At 45.4% G+C, this 24463-nt stretch overlaps 2 protein-coding genes across 8 annotated transcripts in view; one reads left to right on the top strand and one right to left on the bottom strand.

Moving 5' to 3' along the window:
* The window catches only part of GNG7 (G protein subunit gamma 7), a 79697-nt gene that overhangs the window by 28407 nt on the left and 26827 nt on the right, over window positions 1–24463 (bottom strand). The window lies entirely within an intron of this gene.
* LOC128147694 (uncharacterized) lies at window positions 6002–18348 on the top strand. Of its 3 annotated transcripts, none has more exons than XM_052800552.1 (3): window positions 6002–6428; window positions 6593–6761; window positions 17488–18348. In XM_052800552.1, the coding sequence occupies exons 1-3, from the start codon at window positions 6229–6231 to the stop codon at window positions 17719–17721; spliced, it is 603 nt and encodes a 200-aa protein (XP_052656512.1). In that variant the 5' UTR covers window positions 6002–6228; the 3' UTR covers window positions 17722–18348. The 3 variants fall into 3 exon arrangements, 2 of the variants coding, with proteins under 2 accessions (XP_052656512.1, XP_052656513.1); XR_008237080.1 differs by lacking the exon at window positions 17488–18348 and adding an exon at window positions 9868–11661 and having other exon boundaries at window positions 6005–6428; XM_052800553.1 differs by lacking the exon at window positions 17488–18348 and adding an exon at window positions 7435–9252 and having other exon boundaries at window positions 6010–6428.

The raw sequence follows: 24463 nt of genomic DNA, 5'->3' as shown, positions 1-24463 counted from the left end.
AGAGGACTATTGTCAAGCTTCTGAAAGAAAGGGGTGAAATAAAACAAAAATATTTGTAAAACGTAATGGGATTTTTTCCACCACCACTGGAGAATGTTTTTCAGGCAGTTAGCCAGCACCACTTCAAAGAGTAAAAAAGCATGTGGTTTTTGCACAGCTTTGTACTTTAATATTAAACACAAAAAAAAAAAGCTGGGCTCAGTGAGGCAGCCAGGCAACAGTCACTTTGATGCAGGAGAAAGTACGTCAATCGGCTGCATCACTGCAGCGGTTCTGGGGTCGGGGAACCCTCCTACAGCATCTCCCTGCCCACGCAGCGAGCACCATGTACCGCTCCCCTCCGCAGCACGGCGGGCCCGGTGAGAGGAGGGGGAGGAAGACAAAAAAACCCAAGACATCGTTTTTCACTCCAGCAAAAGGACAAAGCTGAGTCAGACGCTAACTCACAGGCAGCTTTTTGTAAGGTGTGGAGGTAACGCTGCAAAGGCTGGAGCCATCCCACAGCGGGGTCGGGACGAGGCACATGCTGCATGCTGCCGGGCTGCTCCCCATTCTGCTGCCAGCCAGAGGGAGGAAGGATGTCCCTGCAAGAGCTTGAATTGTAGAATCGTTTAGGTTGGAAAAGACCTTTAAGATCATTGAGTCCCCTTGAAGATCATCATCTCCTTGAAATGGGGATGCAAACAATCTCATTTCAGATCTCTCAAAGATCCTTAGAAAGAGGTGGTCCCGATGCAGCAATTCACCCGCTCTTGCTCAGGCATCATTAAAAAAACCCCAAACAATCGGAGTAAGCCAGGCAAAGCACATTTACAGCAGTCGTGTTTGTGCTGCAACACACCGGACTTTCATGCAATTTCATTTTAATACAGGACCATTAACTACACGTTACAGGCTTGTTTTGCAACTGGCTCCTGACTGTCTGTAGAATTTAATTTAGACACATGAAAAAGACAGGTCTTAACTAAGCAAGAGGTGCAATTTCTAGCAGCCCTGTTTTGCTATGAAAGCTAATTGTCAATTCCTCAAATTCCAAGTAGTTAAAAACTGGACTTCGGTCTTACTTCCCACTGTTTAACCTGTTCAAGTCTGGCACTAACCTAGCTATATCCAAAAGGACCCAGATCTAAAGCTTATTGCACTATGGCTCTTCAATCCTGCTTCTGCTCTTTTCTGAGCAGGTTTTCAAATCCATGCAGCAGGTTACCACGGGGCAAACCAGGACAGCAAGGCTTCCAAAGCATAAACTGTCAACTAACTCCATCAGCACCTTGCACAATGGGAACCCAACTCAACCCCCCTGCAGATACTACTAAAAGCCTGATGTTATTGCTGAAAAGTTTGATTTATACCAGGCTCATCTCAGAAAAGCCAAGAGAAAGCCCTGCAGATTTCTCAGTTCTCGTTCCACTGCAGAGAGCACCACACACAACATTCATGAAGGACTTGCAGCAAAAAGCGGGAATTAAGAAACATGACATGCAGGCCCACGCTGCCTCATCAGTGGCAGGCAGAGGTTATTCCTAGCAGCTAGCTGAAGTTAATACGTTTTATTTAAAAAAGGGAAAGTCCTCATGCTATATGAGAACCTCAAATGACTGCTGCTATTTGCCTAAAGTTTCTCTTTCACACTAAGATTAATTAGACAGTGCTGCACCTGCCTGGAGTCTCCTATACTAAAAATAAAGGGAAGAAAGGCAGGATTTAGTATCTTGTGAAAAATGCCTCTCTGGGTTTGCCAGGGTGGCCAAAAGCTGCTTTGATATCAGTTGCTACGATTGCTAAAAAAAGACAGCTAGGCAGAACAAGTATAGTCCTTGGCATCGTGCGTCTCCTCCTCCTCCTCCTCCTCCCGCAGGTGGCCGGGATCCAGCCCCGGCACGCAGCCGCCCCGCAGCCCTCCCCGGTGCTGGCTGGCGAGCGGTGCCGGGTTTCGCCGTTCATCTGAAGCGAGTGAGTCGCACTGCCACCTCCTCGAGCCCCAAAAAACCTGGACCGTGCGTGCAACCTCTCCTCCCCACTGCACACAGGGTTGGTGTTAAGGTTTTGGTGTGAAAGGGGCAAGAAAAATCCCCCCCCATCTGATTGCAGCATTGGAGGCGTTGAGTGAGAAGTACGCTTCATGGGACTTTTGCTTCTAAATCCACAAGGTACTTTAAAAGACTCCTCCTAAGCGATGGAATGGTTTTAAATAGGATCATTCCAGCTGCTGCATGATACTCCTTCACTCTTTCCTGGGAATCTATTATTCTGGAAACTGCCAAAGATACAGCAGAGACTGCTGGGGCCACGCTGCAATAGGCAGCACCCAGTGACCGGTGTGATGCTCGGAGCACCCTCAGCTCCTAGCAGTTGCTCCAGAAAGGCAGAACCCGCTTTGCCACTCAAACCCCTTACGTTCATCCAATGGTTTTCAAAGTCATGAATAAAGTTAAAAACAGAAGGAGAAAGTTACAAAATGAGTAAGTGCAGGGTAAAATTAAAAGTTGTGCTTACAGAGACAGAGCTTTTACCAGATGAGAGCAAAACTGTTTGCAAGGGTGCAACTTTTCGGTGAAATTTCAGTATTACTCAGAAAAGTGTCTTACACATCATCTTGACAGAGCTTGTATAAGCTCTTAGTGACAGCAAAGGCAGGAGGATGTTTTAGCAATGGTGTGGGGAAAAAGGAGGAGCTATGACCTAATTTAGTAACTGAACTACGACCTGCAAGTTGACGAGTGGCTAATTGATGGAGGAAAGGCAACGTGCCTGTTCCAGAGCACCAATACTTCCTATTAAGTAGGAAATGCTGAAGAAGGAAAGGTAAAAGTAACTGCGGAATATGACAATGAGAAACCAGGTGGATTAGTCACTGAAGACTAATAACAAATAAATCCAGCGTGTGCATTCATTCATCCCCTCCTCCAAGGGCTTTGGGATGCTGCAGATGTTACACGCAGAGCGGCTCGACACTAAGTGTGAAATGAGGTAAATCCAATTCTCACAGGGAGAACGGTATCGCTCTGACGGCACATAAATCCCACAGACTGGAGCTGGAAATGCCAGGAGAAATCACTGTGTCACTAGAAGGTCAATTCAACACCACCGCAGAAGACAGCGACGGACTTTCGGCGAGCTCCTTACCAAGGCTGTTGATCTGGGTCAACGGCTAGACTCATGCAAAGGAAAGACTGGCCTGTTTTTACTTATTAAAGTAGAAGGAAATGCTTCCATAAATAGGAACTAGAGGAATCGGTACTGATGGCATTTGCTCTGACTTCATTCATCCTCAGAAGATGTAAACACCGAATTTCACTCTTGACTGATGGACAAAAGCCCTGAAAATCCCTCCAAGTTGTATGGGAAGGAAAGCGGTACGGTGTGGTGTGGTTTTTTGTAACCAGAATAGAAAGAGGAAAAGTGACCAAATTCCTGAAAAAAATGAACATTCACCTAGAAAAGACTGTTTTTAAACACTGGTTTGAGCCCAGCCTGCTTTCCAATCGTCCATTCACCTCCAAAATGCCCTCAAGGTCCCCAGTACAGGAACTGATTCACAGTGACTGCAGGGCAGCAGGTCAAGGATCACAGGCAAGAGCAGCCTGTTGCTAACTTTCTCCTACTCTTCAGCAAGCTGGGGTTTTTTTGCTATAATGTCCCACACACTAGCTCCTGGCTTGCTTCCGAGTGAGCCAAAAAAAAGGGGCAGGGGGGGAGACAAGTTTGGAGCAGGCTGGAGACAGGAGAAGTTACTTATCCTGAAGATCCATCAGGGTTTAAGGCAGCACATCTATGGCTCAAGCACTCTCTCTTCAACAAAACTTTAAAATAACATGAAGTGGTCTAGCAGTAAAATCCACAAATACTGCTAGCTTGCATGCCCAAAGCCGGTGTGTTTACCAGCCATAGCTCAGACCTGACAATTTGACATGTCTGATAGCAGCAGATCTGCTGCTTGCAAACAGTCCTCAGCTTGCACTCAGAACACTCTGCATTCACTTAAAAATTTTCAAAAAGGGACTAATTACACATGCCTCTGTAGTTAGAAGTACATACAAACTAGCCCAGCTGTAGTATGACCAGCCTGGTCACAGAAGAACAAAGGCAATAACTGCAGGACAACAGGGAGCGCTGGCAGAGGGAGAAGAAAGCAGAGAAGACTCATTAAACCACTCAGAGAATCGTGACACATCTCATGCTGCTGCCCACACAGCAGGCAAACAAATTATTAATGAAAAAGAACAGCTGATACTATAGTGACCTGACCACAACTTGCAGGGGACAGAGCAGCTGAGCTGCATTCCAGGTGCCAGCTGCTGGCCACAGCACCTCCAGCTCCTCCACCAGTTTAATCTCCAAAGCCTTGGTCTCTCATGCCCAGACCTGGCAGACTCAGCTCTAAACTCAATTTGTCCTACAGATTACTCTACAGTCGAGCCTTGTGAGCACACACGTCCTTTGAAGATAAACACTGCTTCTACCCAGTGAATCAGCGTAAGCCAGCCCAGCTCTGAGCACTACCGTGGAACAGAGTCTCATTTTCTGAAATGTCAGAGTAGGAGTCTGCAGCTCATTAGTGCCAGCTCCAGTGCTGAAGGATGCAGTGTGGTAGCGTGCCTTGAGGAATTAAGTAAGGTCAGTCCCAAATTTAGGGATTGGCTGCTAATGTGTCTTAAATGCAGTTTGTTAAAAATAAAGGGTTTATTTTGATATGGCATACAGCACTGCATCATCTGGGGTGTGCGGCGAGACAGATGGTAAGAATAAGACAGAGCCTTCCCTTCACAGCATTTGCTACCATGTTAGGAGCCTCTTCAAATGACTGTTTAGTAAGTTTTCCAGAGGCTGTTTAAGACAAGAGAGATTGAGAAGAAGATCAGCACTCCATTAACTAACATTTTAAAGGACCTGACAGCACTAAGAACAGGCATACCATAACCGTAAGTCTTACAGTATTTTTAAATTATTGTTGTTAATATTAGATAACTTGCCAACCAGTTGCAGACACTTAGGACAGGACAGCAGGTTCCCGGCTTTGCAGGAATCCTGTAAGTCTCCTATTACCCCCCAGTCACGTACTTCTTCAACACCAGCCCTAACTGCTCCTCCAAGACAGTGCATTAAGGTAAACAACATCTTAAAAGCCACTTTGAACCAACGTTGCACGCTTCTAACGTCAAGTACCTCAGTCCTCAAAGAACATCACTGAAAAACAGCATGCCACCACCTCACTCCCACCAAGAGCACATTAAGATTTGGCTGCCAACCTAAAATTGTTGGCAATTTTACAGCAGCAACAAGACGACAAAATGCCTGCTCAAATCCATGAGCGATGGACAGGTGCAGTGACATTCAGTTCAGAATTACGAGTAGAGAAACTGCAATACATATGTGGCAAAGCCAGCCAGCTTTTAGCTAATATTCTCCTGGAGTGAATAAACCCAAGTCAGTAGACCTATAGAAGCTGAGGAAGTGTATTTGAAGGCAACATCATCCCAAAGTTAAAAGCAATAAATGGCTAAAGCTCCGTATGAGCCTCTTGGCTCCTATATAGCCTGGAGCTCCAGATAGGTGTCTGAGATAATTACAAAAAGCTCCACTTCGCCTCTGGAGCCGCAGAAGCAAGGGAGAGCTCAGCGTGCCGCACGGCTTCCCGCTGGGGCTTTGGCTCACTGCTGATGACTGCGGTCCATAAAAGCCAGCGGAGCATCCTGCTGAGCCATCCCCACCACCCAGGGGAAGGCCTGCAAAGATACGACTGCCTCTTGCAGTTGCTGCGGCCGTATGTTTGCAGCATTAAGGCAATAAAAGACCATGCAACGCACTCTCCTTCTAACAGGTTTCCTTCCAAATTAACAAATGTCTTTAAATACCGGGAAAGAAGCATCATCAGATTACGGCAGAGCCAGTTCTGCATGTACAGAATGCAAAAATTACAGTTCCTTGAAGATATCTCAGAAGTGCTGGAGGAGTGCAGAGAGAAAGAGGCTGCTTTAATTGTTTTAACCCACTGCTGCAGTATCTCTGTAGCAAATACTACTTTCTAAGGGTTTAAATCTGAAGTACAGTAGCTGTCCAAAGCTATTTGCAAGTTTATTGTAAACAAGTGCTACTTCTCAGGCCTCTGCTTCAAGCAAGATAAAGCGTGGCAATTAGGCTACAACTTCTGTGCCAAAACAAGATAAACTAATTTTCTACTGAAATTCTGCAGAACTACCCCAAACTCCTGGAAGAGCAGCCTGGGGCATGGGCAGAGAAGCGAGTGGGCTGCAGGGTGCGATGCTGCTCCAGCGTGACAGCCTTCACCGGTGCTCACGCTTCCAGCCATCAGCAGATGGGGGGTTCTTCCCTCTTCCTTCAGGGAGGAATTCAGGACCCAGTGCTCAGAGCACAAGTTGGCTTCCACGTTCATCCTGCAATACCCGCCTGCACATGCCTGCACTCAGGTAAGCCTGTAGACATGCTGCTGGTAGTCTTCTCCAGTGAGGCTTGGCTTTAAAAGCTTGGGAGCAGTATTAAGTGAAGGGCTATCATGAAAGTAGAACTCAAATTAAACTTCTGATGCAGCTTCACATGGGAAAAGCTACATGCTGTATTAATTTATACATAGCACCCAGGCTGCTGGGAGAGTGACTCATCCTTTGCACAGAAGCCATCTGTCCAGTGAACTCATGGGACGTTTGGAAGCCACCAGTGGTTCATGTTCAGCTCCCATCCACTCTGCACAGGACTTGGGTTGCAGCTCAGCAGCTATCTCCATCTTCTGCCACATTTTCCAGGTACACCAGACGATCTAATTCAAAAGCAGTGTTGCGTTTGAGCAAACACCTATGAACCCAAAATGAGTTATAGTTCAAGGCATCTCAGACCATTAGGTAGACTGAAGTTATGGATGGGTTAAGACTAGAGGAAAACTTGAGTAATTTAACATGCTCTGAAAGCATCCTGCTGTGTTTACAATTAAAATACCACAGGAAAAAAACACTGTCCACAGAAAGGGGAAGAGATTTGTAATTGTTTCATATGCCTTGAACCCCTCCTGGCCTTGAATCCTTCGGCCAGACGCTGCATTCAACAGGTTAATGAGCTGGAGAGCTCATCAAAGGACAGATGTTTATTCCCCCTTTAATTTCTCTTCAAGTCACAAATGCTCACAAATATTTATCTACAGAAGTCATAGCACTAATCCCATCTCCTTCCTAGCTTTTAAGTTTAGTGATCAAAGTTGTACAATTTGTTGAAGACTGTATTTCAATTTCAGTTAGTGGTCTCTTCTAAAGAAGAATAAAAAAAAGCATTTTTCATAGGGGAAATTAAGAGAAAATGGGCATGTTCTAGTGAAAATTAAAAGGAACATCAAAGCGAAACCAGGCAGCTTAATTTCACACCATCTATTCCTAAAAAGGATGACTGTAGGCAATCCCCTTTCAACAAAGGACTTTGCTTTCCCAGAAAGGCATTTCGAAGCACTGCCTCATCTACCTCCCCACCCACGCAGATACCCCTGGCTTCTCATAAGAGTACCAGTTTGTGTGGAAACTCCTTTACGTGCACCCCAATCCTCTTCAAAAACAATCTCAAGAGTGACAAGAGAATCCCACCTGCGTTCCCACCCCACGGAAGCCGTGACAACCAAGGCACTTGCTCAGAAGGTGGCCCTGGGAAAGGGCTTTGTTTTGTTTTCCCCTGCCCCTCGACCCTTAGCTGGCCACAGCTGGAAACACACAGCTTTTGAGGTCTGACTTGATTATCAGAGCTAAGTTGCATTTCACTGTTAACTATGCAAGCCCTATACGGGACAAGTGCATCACTGAAATTTCACCTGATAAATAAATTAGGTTAAAATCCAGTGTATGGTGTGGTAAACATTTCCTAACTATTATTAGCCAAAGGAAAGAGTGTGACTGAGCTCCTTTAACAGTCAACATTGGCTGCTTTCACCTGTCCTGCTGCCAGGGGTTTAGTTTGCTGCCAGGGGACACACGGTACCTTCGCTGGACAGCTGCACCAGGATGACAGGCCACTGCTGTAATGGAGTATATTAAAATTCAGTGCTGTGAGCCAGACAAGCATGTGCAGGATGTCTTCAACAACAAACCGCCGCCAGGTGCTGCAAGCACGCAGAGATGGTTCAACTATCAAACCCAAAGCACTAGAGGTGCATTGGGGGCACGCCGCTCCTCGAGCTCAGGGAACTGAGAATCTGCAGAGTTTTCCAGTCCATTTATCAGAGATGCTCCTTTCCCCTCCTCTGTTTCCGAAGAAGTCTAAAACTGGATTTCTTCAGAAGCAAAAGGCCAAACTTACCCACATGAGGGCAGCAATTAGGACGTTATCAGAAATGCCTTCTGAGATGACCGTTCTCTCCTTCCCCCCCTCTCCGTGCACACTGATCCTGGGGAGTTGTTTGTCTCCACTCTCCATTTGTCATCCTCACTCAAAGAGCACATGAGTCAGACTGTGCACCACAGATGCTGCTGATAAGCACACACTCCATTTGGGAATATTAGCAACCCTGCAGAACAGACACAGCTAAAAAAACAAATCCCCATCTACTGACTCCCAATCAACTATGCCAGTAAGTGCCTGGTAAATGTCACTGGCTTTACACTTTGTATAAACATCAATCTTTGGATGGTCCAGATTGACTCAACTCCTGCAAGATCGGAAGCACACACCTTATAAAAAGGGCTGCAACCGAGCTGCACCTTCAGCATGGAACAATCAGTGCCCGTCCCAGGGGTGCTCATCGTAGTTCTGTCCCAACAAATACCACAAAGATGAAAAAGGAGATATGTAACTTATTTTCGCACAGCAATCTTACATAGGCTGGATTTTTGCTATGTGTAATTTTCCAGAGCAGCAAAAGTGAAGCAATCACATGGACCAGTCATAGCAGAGAGCTCAAGCCCTGGCGAGCTGGAAGCTCGACCCCAGAGACCAGCAGCTTTGCTCTGGAAAAGGGATCCGATGAGCTTCAGTAAAACAGCACCGACTGTAGGTGCTCTCACCACTGGTTTGGAATCAGTTTACCATAACAGAATTAAACTAGATAATAGGAAACACTTCAGTGCATGTATACAATCCCACTAAATAAAACTATGCATGATTAAAAAGCCATCAGCTTCAGTGCTGATAAACCTCGGCGGGCCCTGACTGCACTGTCACCCTCTCACCGCAGCCCTTGCACATCTTAATGCTCCTTTCAGGCACATCTGGAGAACTATCCTATTATCTACAAAAAAACCCCAAACAAAAACCCAGAAAAAACACAGTGACCTAGTTCAAAGTGTACAACTTGTCTATTTTCGATAGAGCAGAGCCAGCTGCAGTGCAGACTGTCCTGACCAGAGGCAGAACAAAGTCCTCCTCCGTCAGCACACAGCACCGGGCTCTGTGCAACAAGCTGCTCCTTCTGCATCAGCCTGTTCTGCTTGTGCCAAATTGTTCTTCGTAACACTCACAAACTGGTTCTGCAGAATCCTACAATTAGAACAGCACCACGTATACAAATGCCACGGATTAAGGATCAAGAGCTCTTCTACTCACAAGAGTTTTTTTTAAATCTCAGATTAATTTGCATGTAGTGTGTTTTGAAGCCATGAACTTAAATGAAGGAATGGAGGAGTTTCCAACAAAAATGGTCAGCCTCATTACATACAGCCTCTATAGTGCTCAGGCTGCATCAGCCTAAAGATCCACTGTGCAAAGCTGCTCCTCATCCTGGATAGCAGCCAGCAGGAGAGGAAGGAAAATGTGCAAGAAACCAGGCAGTCCAGCTGGGCCATAGCTACTGTTTTTACGGTTTCTAAAGCTCCAGGACTTAAAATGATTTGAGGCTCTTCCCTTATCACCACTGTATCTCATCTGTTCCTTCCAACACAGGAAACCGGTTATACAGCACGCACTCTGTGCCAACAGCCGGACAACACTCATCTGGAATATTAACCTGTCCTAGAGGTCTGAGTGTGCTGAAAAGGCCAATATAACTGAGAAATGCTGAAGGACCCTAGAGGCAACACCACCGTAGAAAAGCAGTGAATTGCAGATCTCCGTTTATCCACCTGCACTCCTAGCTACCACCTTCCTTCCCTGTGTGCTCTACTACAGCATCTCCTGCGTTCTCTGGAAACAACGGGAACTGGAGCTGCTACTGCTCACGTCAGGTGCTGCAGCTGCATTGACTGCATCTGAGATCAGATCTGTGTCTAGCGAAGTGTCATGACAAAGGAGTGCAGACAGCAGATTGTCTGCAGACCGACATCTGCAGCTCTTCTCCTGCCTGAGCAGGAAAGGAAGGGTCAGGAGAAAAGAGGAAAGATCAATTCTAAAGGAACACTTTTCCAATTAACAAAAACTCATCAGCAAATCTCATGAGTTTGACGTACAATCTCTCTCAATCAGTATCTAAACAAAATATTTCTCCTATAGATACTAATTTAAGAGCATAAAGGACTTGAAATCAACTTGTACTTTCTAAATCTTCTGCAGCTCCAGGTCAGTGGAGGTGGACACAGCAAGCAGCCAGATGTAAACATCACTAGGTGTCAGGCACATAGTGCTGCCATATAGAGAAAACAGAATATAGTCTGTTCAAAAGGAGAATGTCAGGTACATCCAGGTAACAGGCAGAAGCATCTGTGCCGTGTCCAGACATCCTTTACACAGACGGCAACCTTGGGTTCTGTGCAGCCTCCACATGAACCTCTGTAACAACTAGTGAAACACAAGCAGTGTCCTGGTAAAAAGTATTAAAAGCTTATCTTTTAGACATAACACGATTAATTGTTATTAAGATTTAAGTATCCTGGAAAGGGAATGATGGATAAAATAGACATAAACTAGTCTTTACATGACTTAAGTCTTAAACATACAGAAGACGATGGAAACATCTTGCTTTACAGATTTGTACTAGTGTACCTCTGGAAGAGGCTGTCGTGTTTCAGGAAGCATGAAATGTTTGATCAGAAACTGAATCGGATTCACTGTTTTTGTGCTGCTTCCTGCACCCTGCCAGACAGGACTGGGGCAGGCAGCAGGATTATCTTACCTTGACAAACAGCAGCCCCATCAACTGCATATAACAGCATGCATGAGGAAGAGCTCTCTCAAGGTGGGAAAGGGGTGGTTTTACAGATATTTAGGCAGGTCGTGGTGTGTACAAACAAATCAAAGCACAGGCCAGGTATACTTTGAGGCAGCCTCTTCTGCTGTACCCCAAAGTACCTGGAGCTAACTTCCATTGCTCACCACCGCTGCCCATGCAAAAGAGATACTTGTAAGTCATCACAGATCTGTGCACTTTCCTAGACATGTGGAAACCAAGGTTTCGGTTTTGGTGCCTTAACTGAATATTAGGAACAAGCACAGTGCCTGGTTATTGAAACTAAGGTGCATTGGTAAGCGACTAAGCATGCGGCTTGGGCTTTGGCTCATTGTGTCTGCAAGAGAAGTGTGGTTTGTTATTTCCTCTGGGCATAGCCTAACACTGCCGCTGAACGGCTACTGCCTGACAAATGGCCCTGTAGTCACCTGGATAAACAACAGAAGCTCCCATGGTCATCGGTGTGTGCTGCTATTGCTGTCAGATCACTGGGCTAAGGCTCTACGGCTTTTATTTGGGGAAAAACAGCACTACCTGGGAATCAGCATCCATCATAAGGCAGATTCAATAGCAGCAGGTACAGCAAAAAAAAAAAAAAAGCAAAATATCAAAGGTTAACGCATCGCAGGTCTGCACCGAGAACATGTTTGTCACCTCTCCAGGTCTATTACAACCCTAGTAAGGGTGAGACAGGCTAAGTATGTCCATGAACTTGAGCAGAATAAACTCACCATCAGCACAGCCACGTGGTTTAGTCTTCACTGTGCTGTAACTTTGTCTTGTAAGGACAAAATATAATCTGCTGGACTCACTTCCTATGTGGAAGATAGCTTGTGTCTACCCTCTGGCTATTTTCACCAATGAATGCAAACAACTCTTAATTAAAAGCACTGGAGTTAAGTCTTCGTCACATTTTAAAATAGGCAAAACCAGGAATGTAGCACACTTGAGTCACACAGCAGGTTGTACAGCATCATACCACCAAAAGTAACCCCACAGGTCTCCTAATTTTCCTTTCCAAATAATAAATGTTTATGATAAATGTATCAGCTGCTTTTGGCTTGTTTGGCAGCTAGATCCTTGGTTCAAGATTAGGTCGAACACATGGAAGCCTTTCGGTTACCTTCCTCCACCTCAAGCTTGGTATTACTTCTGTGCCTGCTTATATAGGACACCCTTTCTTGCACAACAGCTTTCAGTCTTGAGAATTCGAGTTTTGCTGGATGTTTGTGGGTCCCACCACCAGCTGTCACCTCTTTAGGAACACAAAAAAACCCCACAACAAATTTGCAGTTAGAGAACAAATCTTGAAATCAGACACTTACAAAAGCATGCAGACCTAAGATCTTACAAAAATGTTAGAAGTGGGCTCTCAACAGCAAAATAATTATATATTTATCTTAATAGTACATTAAGCCCAGCAACCTCTTTTGCAAAGATGAAGGGCCCCAGGCCTGCTGAACTTACAGCAACACACAAATGCTTTTGTATATTCTGGCAACAAAATAAGTCTCTTTAAAAATACCAGGTATTTCTGGACCATGGAAAACGGAGCTCCCCATCTGATTTATGGCCTTGCTAACAATGTGGGAAACTCATTACAAGAAACAAACAACTGAGGTGTTGCTTGCCACCTCCCACCTATCCCAACAAGCCCTGTCTTAAACTACTTCCCAACTGCTTCTCTCCTCTGGGAAGGTAAATAGCCCGACGGGTTGATCCAATACACCCTGTGGGTCCTGCCTCAGGATCAGCCAGCTTGCACACTGCGCTCGAGCTCGCTGTACTGACAGGGACAAGATCGGTGTGAGTGGGACAGTTCGAGGGAACGCAGCAGAGCTGTTCCCGCACCCCTCATTCCCACGGACAGCAGAGTGGCATACCGTGTGTCATTTCAGCCGACCCTAAAGCATGCAACAGGACACAGGACAAAGCCTGCAAACCCAAAATGCAACTTGCAGATGGAGCAGCTTGTAGACTAAACACCGCACAGAGCAGTTCACACGGGCTTTTTAAATCACCGTATTCCTGTTTCTTGTGAAATGACCTGCAGATGTCATGACAATTCTAAGAAAGCACATAAGCTGGATCAGTATTGTTTCTGAAAAGCTACTTTGCGAGTTCTTCATACATAAGAACATGCTTTTATCATCTCCAGAAGAGGAAAAAGCTGCCTAAGATGCAACTAACTCATTAGCTTTCCACCTGAAGTCATCCTCATAAACAGCCTGAATATGAAAAACGTTTTGTCTTCAAACTCAAGTATCAATTTGTTGAATCAAGCTGCTCACTCACATTCCCCTTCACAGAATTTGAGCAGGATTAGAGCACTTGGCCTGTGCTGTGTGTCTGTGTAGAGCCCAGATCTGGATACTGTGAGCTTAGGGCTCCACGTCAGAGCAGTAAGAGCAATACACAACCACAGTAAAAAGCTATTTCTCAGGCCCTGGCGCTGAACCGAGCTTCAGCAACGGTTGCAGTTCTGAGTATTTTTTTTTGCTCTGCTTGGAACCACGTAAATAGCATTTCTGTTTGCCATTAATCCGTTCATGCTTGCGCTTCCCAGAGTAACCGCTGCTGGGAACAGACTTGTGTGTCTTCAGATGCCCAGGGCTTTCCCACCATGCCGACCTGCCAGCCCTGCAGAATGTAAAAAAGCCGCCAGCGCAGAAAACAGCGGTGGTGTCACTGGCAGGACAACAGGCAGAGCAGAGACATCGAGGTTACACTGGGGAACACAGAGGAAATTGCTGCAGAAAACAGGAGCAAGATGCCAAAGTCTGGACGTGGATAATCCTTCCACAAACAGAACTTTGTGACATACATTTGTAAGCTAACGACTATAAAGAAATTCAGTAGGCTTTTCTGTGAAGCCTCTGTAAACCAGAGATGCTCAGTGATAGCAGTTTCACTTGGGATTTCAGCCAGAGGAGATGGCACGCTGCAGGCATAAACTAATATATTCACCACTAAAATTCTACAGTAGGCACAGAAATAGCTGAAAACATTAAGGAATATTGTTGTTCTAACTCAGACTTATGCTTTGCTATTCCTGCTGACCATTTTAATTGCCAGGTGAAGTATTAAGGCAAAGCATACTCAGGACAATGGCATCTATACCTCTATTAATTTCAGTCTAATATTAAGAAGGAGCAGTGGTGTGAAAGAGCCAAATTATTACAGTCCCTGAACATCTGAGACTGGAGCAAGCCCTGATAGCAATAGGAAGAAAGGTGCGAGGATTAACAGAGACCATTAGCTGCACATCACCTACAACCCGCATTAATTCCGCTATCTGTTAGAGGGAGGAAAAATAAAGCAGTTTGATATTACAAGAGAGAAATCAAACTGCAGAAACGCAGCCATGTGTTCTGAAGTGCAAGTTTCATACTTATGAGTTCTGGAAAAGGATGCGGGAACAGCCTCCAGGCAAAAGGTGCTGAAAGAAACAGGGTGTTTAGGCTAGAGTGGAGGGACACTGCATACCTGGAAGGCAACCCACTATTACCACTGGGCTCCATCAAAACCAGGAGCATCGGGCTGAGGCTGAAACAGATAAATTCAGCTTTGATTAAGAAAAACTGACAGCCAAGGGAATTGCATTCTGGAACAGTTTTCATACAAACTGTTACGGTATATTCACAGGCATCCTAAAGACAAGCAGGATTTTGTCTCTGAAGCACAGTTATCAGAGGCTCCAGGTGGCACAGCCGTAGCAGGGATGGCTGCCACCACATGCCAACCAGGCACTACCTACCAGCAGGTTTTAGGGTGCTCGGGCCTGATCAGCTAGTGACACATGAGAAGCATTAGTAACACAACTGAGTACTAATTGAGTCACCCAACCACAGGAAACTCACTGAGTTCACCACATCTTCTCCCCCTCCCCTCCCATCGTGGGAATGGCAAGGGAGGAGACGTCCAGGAGAGCCAAGCAAGGCAGACAGATGACCTACGGAGCTGGGTAACTGTGCAACATGATTCACACAGCCCCAGCCGTGTGAACGGCCTGTAAGCACATCACTGCTCTTCCCCATCCAACAGTAAACACTGGACCTAAGCCATTTTATTTCTCCTGGGGAGACTCCCAGCGTTGTTTTGGCACAAAGACAACGGAGCAGCCGTTCCCATTCTCCAGCTATGGCTGTTTACTGCAACTCATCTCAAGCTCTCAGCTCACCTCCTGTCCTGCTGCCTTTCAGGGTCCCTGAGGGACCATCACTACCCTTTTTGCCCAAGGTCCAAGCTCTCTAAAACCAACTGTGCTCCTTAAACTGAACTTGTTGGACCTGTGAACCCTATTTCAAGCCATTCTTACCCAGTAATGCATTTCCCAGATGTGATGCTCAAATGGCAACCAGCTAGAAACCCGTCCTGGAGAAGACAGCTGTGAAATCCAGCACCTGACTGTGGGAAAGCAGAGGTCATTTCCCCAAAGCTAGTGAAAACAAAGAGGTGTCAACTCATCTGAAGAACTAATAGCAACAGCCATACCAAGAAAGACCAAAGGAAGCATCAGATCAGAGAGCAATGGGAAGACAAGAGATCCCACCAGCAAAAATAAATACACTGTGCGTATCCCCATGCAATGCATGCAGCTACTCCTCCACTGCAATTGCAGCATTTCAGTCATATCCATCTCGAATTTCACATCACTTCAAGCTATAACAGAGCAGATTTTTGGTGTTGATTGCACTTTCGCACCCCTGCACTCAATCGAGCTAATCATGGGAGGTGAGGGCAGATAGCCCTTATTGTTGTCTCGGACACACCTCTGAACCTGAACCCTTGCATCTGTTCTCCCCTCTCCTTTTTCCACGATTCAGCCAAATAGCAGGATATCCTTGAATTGACATGCCAGCTTTGAGGAAGTAAGAGCAGCGGGTGCTTTTAATGGGCATAACGTACTCAGTGCTCCCAGGGTGCACCCTCTCCATCTCGCTGGTCTCCCAGAGGTCTGTGACCATCCCCCTCAAACGGCTGCATGCATCGCTTCAGGGTACCCAAAAATTCATGGCCCTATAAAAGGCCCCCAGCTCCCAAGGCACGAACTGTCTGTGTAAGCGGAGGGACGGTATCACATCAAGATGACCCCAGAGCAGCGGAGGAGACAGGTACGCAAACAGGCTCCTCTCTGCAAAGCGATGCAGCGTGAAATGGCTGGAGGGCAGCCAGGAGCTGGGAATGCATTCGGACAAGACCTACAGCACTGATAAGTTTGCTGCAAAAGTATGTTTTAGGGGTGACTCATGATGGTGACAGAAGATACCAAATAGTTGTTTGGTATTGGTCTACAAAGCAAACCTATTCTGCTGAACCTAAACATCCAACTAAGCAAACCCTTACTCTGAATTTTTTAGGCAAATATGTTTAACATTAGAGTCTCATAGTCTCTTCTCCTCTGTATACAGAGAAAAATTCACAATCAGGCTGCAGTTCACGGAAAATTGACAGAAGGTGTGTTCACACTGGCAAATTTTAGTCTGATATAAACTTAACTCTGAAGGTGTCAAGAGGTACAAGGAAAGGAGAAAACTGGAAAAAAAAAAACCAGGTTACAAACAATCACAGCATCTCAAGGTACCTCTTAGGAGACTGAAATCTGAACAAGGCCACTGGAGAGAGAGAATCAGGATGTTGCCCCAGATCTTTTTTTGACATATTAAACTGGGATTACCTCAATTACACTAAAAAAGTCATACACAGAGACTGCCACGATCTCCAGTTTTCCCTTGCCTATCTGCACACTGTTGACTGTGTCTGATTAAAAATGCAGAAGACTTTTGCACATGCTGCAGAAATTAAATTCTTAGAAAAGTGTTTCAAGCACATAGGAGGGAAGGAAAGCTGGTTTGTAAGTTCATGTGTAGAAGAGGTAAAGAGAAGGGACATCAAAGAATGGTCATCACCGACAAATTACAGACTGTGGGGAGAAATGTGGCAACTCAGCTGTCAGCCAGGGACATGAGAGGGACCTTCTGAAAAATCAGGTATCATTAAGTGGTGCTGGATGAGTGTCTAACAAATGCTTTGAGCACCTCACTGAGCTCAAATTAGACGTGGAGAACTGTAAGTCCTGCCCTGTTTCAAATGCAATTCAACTTTGAGCAGTGGCTGTTGCATTTAGAAGTGTTTTTTCAAATACGAGCACTGAAGACAGAGCACAAATTCGCCTGTTGGCTTGACACTGAGTGCGGCAACCCTGGGAAGGTAATGGGGCAGCCTGATTTTGTCCAGCCTTCTTCCAAGATTACAGCGTTCCCCGGCACACTTTCTGAGCAAAGGTTGCTTTAATGCCTGCCTCGGAGAACAGTTAGTCATGTCTAGTTCTGCAGAGGCACACACCATAGTTAAAAAATAAGTGGGTCCTCTGAGTAAGTCACTCTCGCCCTCTGTTTCAGAGCTACACAGTGAGCAATGAGCAAGGAGAGCCTCGAGGCGAAACCACAGACCTGAAGACTGCAGCCCAGGATCCTACACCAGCTCTGCCACAGCTTTCCTGCGTGACCTTGGAAAAACTGACCTTCTTTTCCTGCAAGGCCACTGTAAATTTTAACAAAGCACTTAGACACAGACAGAAAACAGCATTTGTCACAGAGGAGACAGGATTCTTGTCAATGCTGATAAAGCTGTAAATGTGCTTGCACAACGACCAGCAGCTAACAAGAAATCCTTTGCACAATGCAGAAGTTAACTATTATTCCTCTACGGATCACCTGTTGCAAGATCTCACATGACACTGCAAAAAGCACTGAGAATTCCAAACCTTTAAAAAACCCACCAAATATTTTGTAAGATACATTCATCATTAGTAGGGAGCTAACTAACAAAAAAACCTGCTCAAGACAACCTAAAGGTTTGAATTACAGCTTATCTCAAAAGCCCGCATAACGTGTTTGCAGACTGAGTAACCATTTTTGCTGAACACAAGGTTTTACTACAAAAGATGAACAACTTTCACTCTACAGCTGCTCCAACACGCAGTCGTGACATAAAAGCCCTCAGCTCTGCATCAGAGCCATCTCCCCTTCAACCAAGGACAGGGGCAGCTCCTTCAGCTGCAGACAATCGAACCCTGGAGGGCACAAGCCCAGAAACTGAATTTCTGCCTTCTGAGCTAATCTGCTTTGTTTTTAAAAGGAACGAGGCTTCTTGGGGACAGCCTCAAAATACTTCCTGTTATTCCTTGTGCCAAAGCATGACAAACTTTGCTCATTCTTGACAGATTTGAGCTTCCCAAAGCTTGTGTCCCCAAAGCTAACCCCACCAGCTCAATCACAGCAGCATTAAGAGTATGTTAGGATGAAAGCCTTCATCCTAGCACACATTTTGTGCTGATTAGTTCAAGTGCAATAGTCAGAAAAAAGAAAAAGGTTTCTTATAGAGCTTGCAGAAGAGCTTGGATGTTTAGCTGCTGTCCCACAAAAACTAGCAGTTAATTTGTTTTTAGCCACTTTCCTTGCAGAGTGAAAGAAAAATGAAGAAGAGCAGGACTGGTTTGCAGAGGCAAAGACTTGTAAGAGCAGTTTACGTGACTCATGGTTTGTTTGGTTTTTTTCCCCTCACACTGAAACCAATGAGAAGGGGCAGCAAGTGTTGTTCAGCACACTAAGGATTCATTTTCTTTTGTTTCAGGGGCCGGCTGCAATAGGATTAAAATTGGCAGTATGCACCCTTCACAACTGTTCTGCAGAACTACCCTCTCCTCATCTCCAGTTTCAAAGTCAGGCACAAAAATCCGTATATTGCGGATCTTCAGCAACCTCCGCACTTTGCATCGATCACAGTGCAGTGGGTGTGACTTTGGCAGAAGCACAGTCTTTACTGCAACAGGGAAAGGAAAAGGAGAGAAATTACTGGCAGCATGGGCCACTCCTGTTGGCAGGGCTTTGCAGCCATAGCAATACTTTATAAGGAAATTTCTTGGACGAAACTGCCTATCCTCATGTTGCTGAGGTTTTTTTGTATTCTGTTGCAGATGCTCTACAAAGTTATTCTTAGCAGGTATTTTGTATAGAACCAAAGCTGTCCCCAGGCTGGGGACTATCTGCAGAAACACCAAAACAGATTTGAGATCTGCTGAGGAAATAAAGCATCCCTTCAGTTCAGAGCTACTGAAGCCAAGACCAAAAGAAGCAAAGACAAGTCCCAGGAGATTCAGGTTTAAGCAGCTCCTAGGACAGATGATGTAATACGGTTAAATCAGCTTTGTCCAACCTTTGGCTATTAACGGTCAGAGACCTGCTGGTATGCTTCCAAATGCTGAGAATCGATTACATTTCATCATCAGGCTACGGTAATATTCAAATGGGAGGCTTCCAAAGAAAGTTCACGTTCTTCATTTGTTTGTACTGGGGTTGCCTGTTTCTTCCTGATCAATGATTTACTGCTCCTGGCACAGTCCTGGCCAAGTCCTCATGGTTACACAGAAAGTCCTGATTAACAAAAACCTACTTAACGTCTAGTTTTTTAAAAAGATGAAGAATTCCAATGCTGCTGTCTTGGTGCCTCCGGCCTGGGTTGGAGTTGAACAGAGTTCAGAACTATATCAAAGGCATTGAGGAATAGGATGAATTGTCTGTGTTTTGGGGCTGGTTTGTTGTTCCCCCAAAGGTTGGTCTGACCTGATGGATGTGGATTATCCATTTCCATCAAACAGTTACCAATAATAAGCTGAGAAAAGCAATAGGCAGAAAGCAGAGATGCACTTCAGGTTTAGAAGCATGGCACCCAAACTAATTACTGACTAAATTGGCTCCTTCTAGACACTTTTGCACGCACATTTTCCATGTGGCCTTGTACAGCTGGGAGGGCGTGACAATAACACTGTGAGTCTCTCTGGGCTAGACTGGCAGAAAAGCTGAATTCTAAGGAAAGAATAGCTCACATATGAGCTCCTGCGTACACTGAGCAGAGAAGGAGAAACCCAAAACAGAGGAGATTTCTCCAGTCCAAGCTGCCATCAAGACTGGAAAAAAAAGCAACTTTCCTTTCAGATTTTTAACTGAAATAGCTGAGTGCCTAATAAGCAAACTGCAACTGCCTTTACTCAATCAAATGGCATTTGGGGATTCCAGATTAATTCCAGTGAAGTACAGGAACAAGCAACTGAAAGTTGCCAATATCCATTTTATTTTAATAAGTATGAACAAGATTTAAAGTGCCAGAGGGTGGGGGTTGTATGTACAACTAATAAAGGTGTCTGGTAGCTTAAGTGATCTGGAGACAGTTCTGGGATTCAAAATTTAAACAAATACTAAACAAATGAGCTGGTGCAGAGGAGCAGAGGAATGCTGGCCTCAGGGCTGAGGAATGCAAGCCTGTCCAGACGGCAGCAAGAGAGCAGCTGTATGTGCACCCTGTGCTGGGATGGGAAACCAGCTGGAAATATGTAAAGATAGTGCTGTTCAGGCACTTTTACATATATCTATACTTAGAAAAACTAGATAAAGAACAAGCAAACCTGTTTAATGAGAATATGCCTATGCAACTCTGTTCTGCAACTTGAAAGCACAAATTCAACGAGATTCAGATAAGAGATTGAGGGCTTTCACACTAGAAAGTTAGAAATCAATTATAGAAACAATTGACAGTTGGATTATTCACCTAAATCCCCTGTACCTTCTCAGTGATTTGCATTTCAAACAGACCGAAGTTCACAGCAGAACAGATTGTTTCCCTGTCTTGTCTACAAGTTCACACAGGACTGAACTGTTCTTCCAGTTAGCCCACAACCAGGGCTTCCTATCTCACCAGAAAATAAAAGGTTTAGTTTAAAAATCACAGTAAGCATTTTTGCACATCGATAGAAGAGTGCTTAGGCAGCTCTAAACTTCAAAGAACTTACTACAAGCCAGACAAACCTGGTTTAACACAGGCCAGCTCTGAGGCTCGCTGACTACGTGTGATACCGTGAGCAGTGCTAGAGCACAATGGTTTTCTAAAAAACCAAAACCAAATCCGATATTTACATCACCTGCACCATAGATGCCACCCTACCAACTCATTAAACAGTGGTAGGTAATGTCTTGCATGCCCATCAGCATCTCACATGCCAAAACAAATGTCAGGTTTGCTCAGTCGTGTGACTAACTCGGTCAGCTCCTGGGCCAGCAGACGACAGCATCGAGCACCTCCGGGTTGCATACAATACCGTCAAACAATGAAACCTCAGCTCTGCAGCTGGAAACAACCATAAGGATATATTCATGTTTACCCAGAGTTTCAGTGTTTCAAAGGAAAGGCTGATTTAACTATCCTGGCTGTTTGCCAGTTTGGCAAAGGCAGGACAGAGCAGCGGTTTGCCCAAACTTTCAGGGACCCCTTTTTTCCCTCCCAGATGTCCAGCCTCCTCAGCCACAGCTCTTCCAAAAAACCTGGATTGTTATCTCGGGCCAAGGAGCAGGAGAATAGGAAACCAGGTTCTGTTTACTGCTAGCTGTTCGGAGGAAAGCCCATGGGGGCTGTCGCTGCTGAAGGTTAGCTCAGCGCGCAGGTGGATGGTGTGGGAGGGCAGGAAGGACAAAAACCAGAGCCAGCAAGAACTGACTCAGCAACGCTCACCCCCTTTCATTATCTCAGATCTTAAAGCAGAAATGTTAAAATACACTTTCAAAATGAGAAGGCAAGCTGGAGATGGTTTATATAATGCTGCTGGAAGCAGGCAGACGTTTTAACTCATGCAAGTTACCAAGAGCACAGATGTACTGGGAAGCTGCAGATGAAAGATCGTATTGCGTGTCATGGACAGTAATTGGGGACTGCAATAAGCTGCAATGTGCAGAGCACGTTTTAGGGCTTAGTGCAGGAGGAGGCTGAAGGACAGCCTTCCCATGCAGGAAGGGATGGGATCACAGCCCAAATGACAGGAAAGGAGAGTCCCACCCAGCACTGCGAGGGCAGCAAAGGACAAAGTCTTACTCCTGGCTGTCAACATCAGCTTGAACACTACAGCTTTGCAGACACCACAGGGTATAGTGTGTTATTGTTTCCCCTGAAAATAGCTTAGTTAATTCTTTAAAGAATTAACTATGCCCCAAAACAAATACTCAGTAAAACAGGAGTAACATTGCAATTTAAAAAATACAGACTTTTTTTCTCTCTTAGGTAAGGAATAGAAACATCATCAAAGCTGGCAGCTGCCGGTATAAATAGAGAGGCCACCAGGGCCGGCTGCAGGGCCACCATGAAGAAAACCGACAAAACCCCTGCTGTACTTGTTTTTCCATTATCTAATATTAGGCCATGTAGGTATTTATGAACTATTCTGCAGTGCATTCAAGCTAATTCCCAGAAAATCACGTGCCTGTGCAGTGAATTCAAGATTAGGAAGCTTTCCAATGTTTTCTTGAGAAGAGATGTGATCACCATGCAGTACTAACAGCAATTTGAAAATCTGCCTTGTTGGTTGGCTGCCAGATACTGACCCAACGAGCATCTTATTAAGCCTCCAGTCATCGCTCCCCAGCTATTTGTGTCAAACTGTGTGCTCTGAGGCTTGAAGAGTCTAAAGCAACTTCAGACTGGGGGCAGAAGGACAGATATTAGTTACAGAACCACATTATAAAAGATTTGAAGAAATACTAAGTGCTCAGAAATTAGTGCTCATTCAAGTACATGACAAGAGCCTCTCTGGTCTACAGCTGCAAGAGTAAGTCAGTAGTCATCAGGCCTGAAAGGCTCATTTAATTTCTCTGTAAAAAAAGAAAAAGTAAAAATGCCACAGACATTTCCAGCCACTTTGGACAATCAGTCATGATCAATTCCCACCTCCTTCAGCCTAGGACACAACAGGCATGAATCACACAAGCCACTGAACAGGGCAACACCTCTGTCCAGATCTGACAGCCTGATGGGGAAAGGCACTGGGTCGCTGTACCCTCTAACCCTTCTCTTCTCTGGGATGTACACTTACAGTGCTCAGAAACCAAAAAATACCTGTTAAGTCTGTGTAATGAGGTTATATTTAATAGAATCCATGTAGAAGCCTGTATGGACAGCCCTGCAGTGACAGGGACAAGAGCTACTGGCCGTTAAGTTTCTTACCTGAACAACATTAGCCCTTTATGCAGCCTGCCTCTGCCTCCTGTTCCACTTCTGGACAGCTGCTAAGGGCAAAAAGCACTCAGGCTGCACTGATGAGCTATCTTCAAGGAAAAAATCATGCCTAGAGGGCAAGGCAGCTGAAAGCTACCCAAAAGCCTTGCTACAAATTTTTGTATGAAACAGCACCTTATTTAGACAATTTGAAAAATGTTACAGAGGGACACTATGGCTGGGAATTTGCATAATGGGCGTCTACATCTTGCTTACCTAACAGGAGAAGAATCCTGTCTGTCAGTAAGTCTAGACTGTGGTGTTGAATCCAGGGGACCAAGGAATCTCCCGGCCAGAAATAACAGCCGGTGCAGGGCAGGGTGCTGCCATCTGCTGACACCCACCTCTGCGACGGTGAGGTGGCAGAAACCTCGCTTTTTGTAGGCATCTCTGGATCGGGACTGCTCTGCAGAGCTAGGATCAGTGCTAAGATCCTAAGAGCAGCAAGAAAAGCCATCCTCCTTCTTGCAAAGCCTAAGCTGACTCTTCCAAGTGCTCCAGGGAGTTCTGCAAGGAGTTGTGTCCTCTGCAGTGCCTCGCTCCACTGTGCTGGCTGGACTGCACTGTTAGCTGTAGCTGCAGTTAAAGCAATGGTAGCACGACAGCCTCTTTATTAAAATGTATATACATTATTTAATATTAAAAGGCCACAGCATAACAACAGCTTTCAAATTTAAAATACTCCAGAGGCTTAGGTGGCTTAACAGAGACCTCTGCTGTTCAGACCAGCTCACTGCAGGCAGTTATTCTAGATGCAGTTTTTCCCACTGAACTGGACACCCAAAAGGCACAAAGGTGTGTATTTAGCCACCGTTTCCACCTCCAAAAGCCTTGCTGCGACACACACAGAAACACAGAACACCACTGGCTTTGGAGTCACATAGATCTCAACGCTTCCGAGTGACTGCAGCAGAACAGCAACCGTTGGTCATCTGTCCAACTTTTCTTCCCGCCCCAAAGCAGCATCAGCCTGACCCACTTCTCCCCAAAGCCCCAGTGGGGATGTCAAACGCCTCCCAAAAACGGGGAGGTTTGAAACACGTGCTCAGCCTCCTGCCCCTTCAGTTCCAATGGGTACACTAATAGAAGCAAGCAACACTCCTTCTCTTCTTTGAAATACAGCACCCTTGATCTAAAGATAATCCATCTCTAGGACAACAGAAGTATGTGAGCAAGATACTCTATTCTCAGCTATGGGTTTGTCATCTCACCAAGCTTAAGTTCCTTTACCTTGCTGGTATTTCACACATGGGACAGGAAATATAGGATTTCACAAAAGGA

This window comes from Harpia harpyja, chromosome 11, assembly GCF_026419915.1.
Source record: "Harpia harpyja isolate bHarHar1 chromosome 11, bHarHar1 primary haplotype, whole genome shotgun sequence".
Classification (NCBI taxonomy): domain Eukaryota; kingdom Metazoa; phylum Chordata; class Aves; order Accipitriformes; family Accipitridae; genus Harpia; species Harpia harpyja.
Note: the sequence above shows the minus strand (reverse complement) of the source record. Positions and strands in the feature narration are given on the sequence as shown.

What these genes read in the sequence shown, in the direction of transcription:
- LOC128147694 (XM_052800552.1), top strand. Translation starts at nt 6,229, where the DNA reads ATGGGCAGAGAAGCGAGTGGGCTGCAGGGTGCGATGCTGCTCCAGCGT. An exon ending in CTGCACATGCCTGCACTCAG is followed by an intron (nt 6,429 to 6,592) that starts GTAAGCCTGTAG and finishes ATTTATACATAG; the next exon opens with CACCCAGGCTGCTGGGAGAG. An exon ending in TCTTCTGCCACATTTTCCAG is followed by an intron (nt 6,762 to 17,487) that starts GTACACCAGACG and finishes CCTCTGTTTCAG; the next exon opens with AGCTACACAGTGAGCAATGA.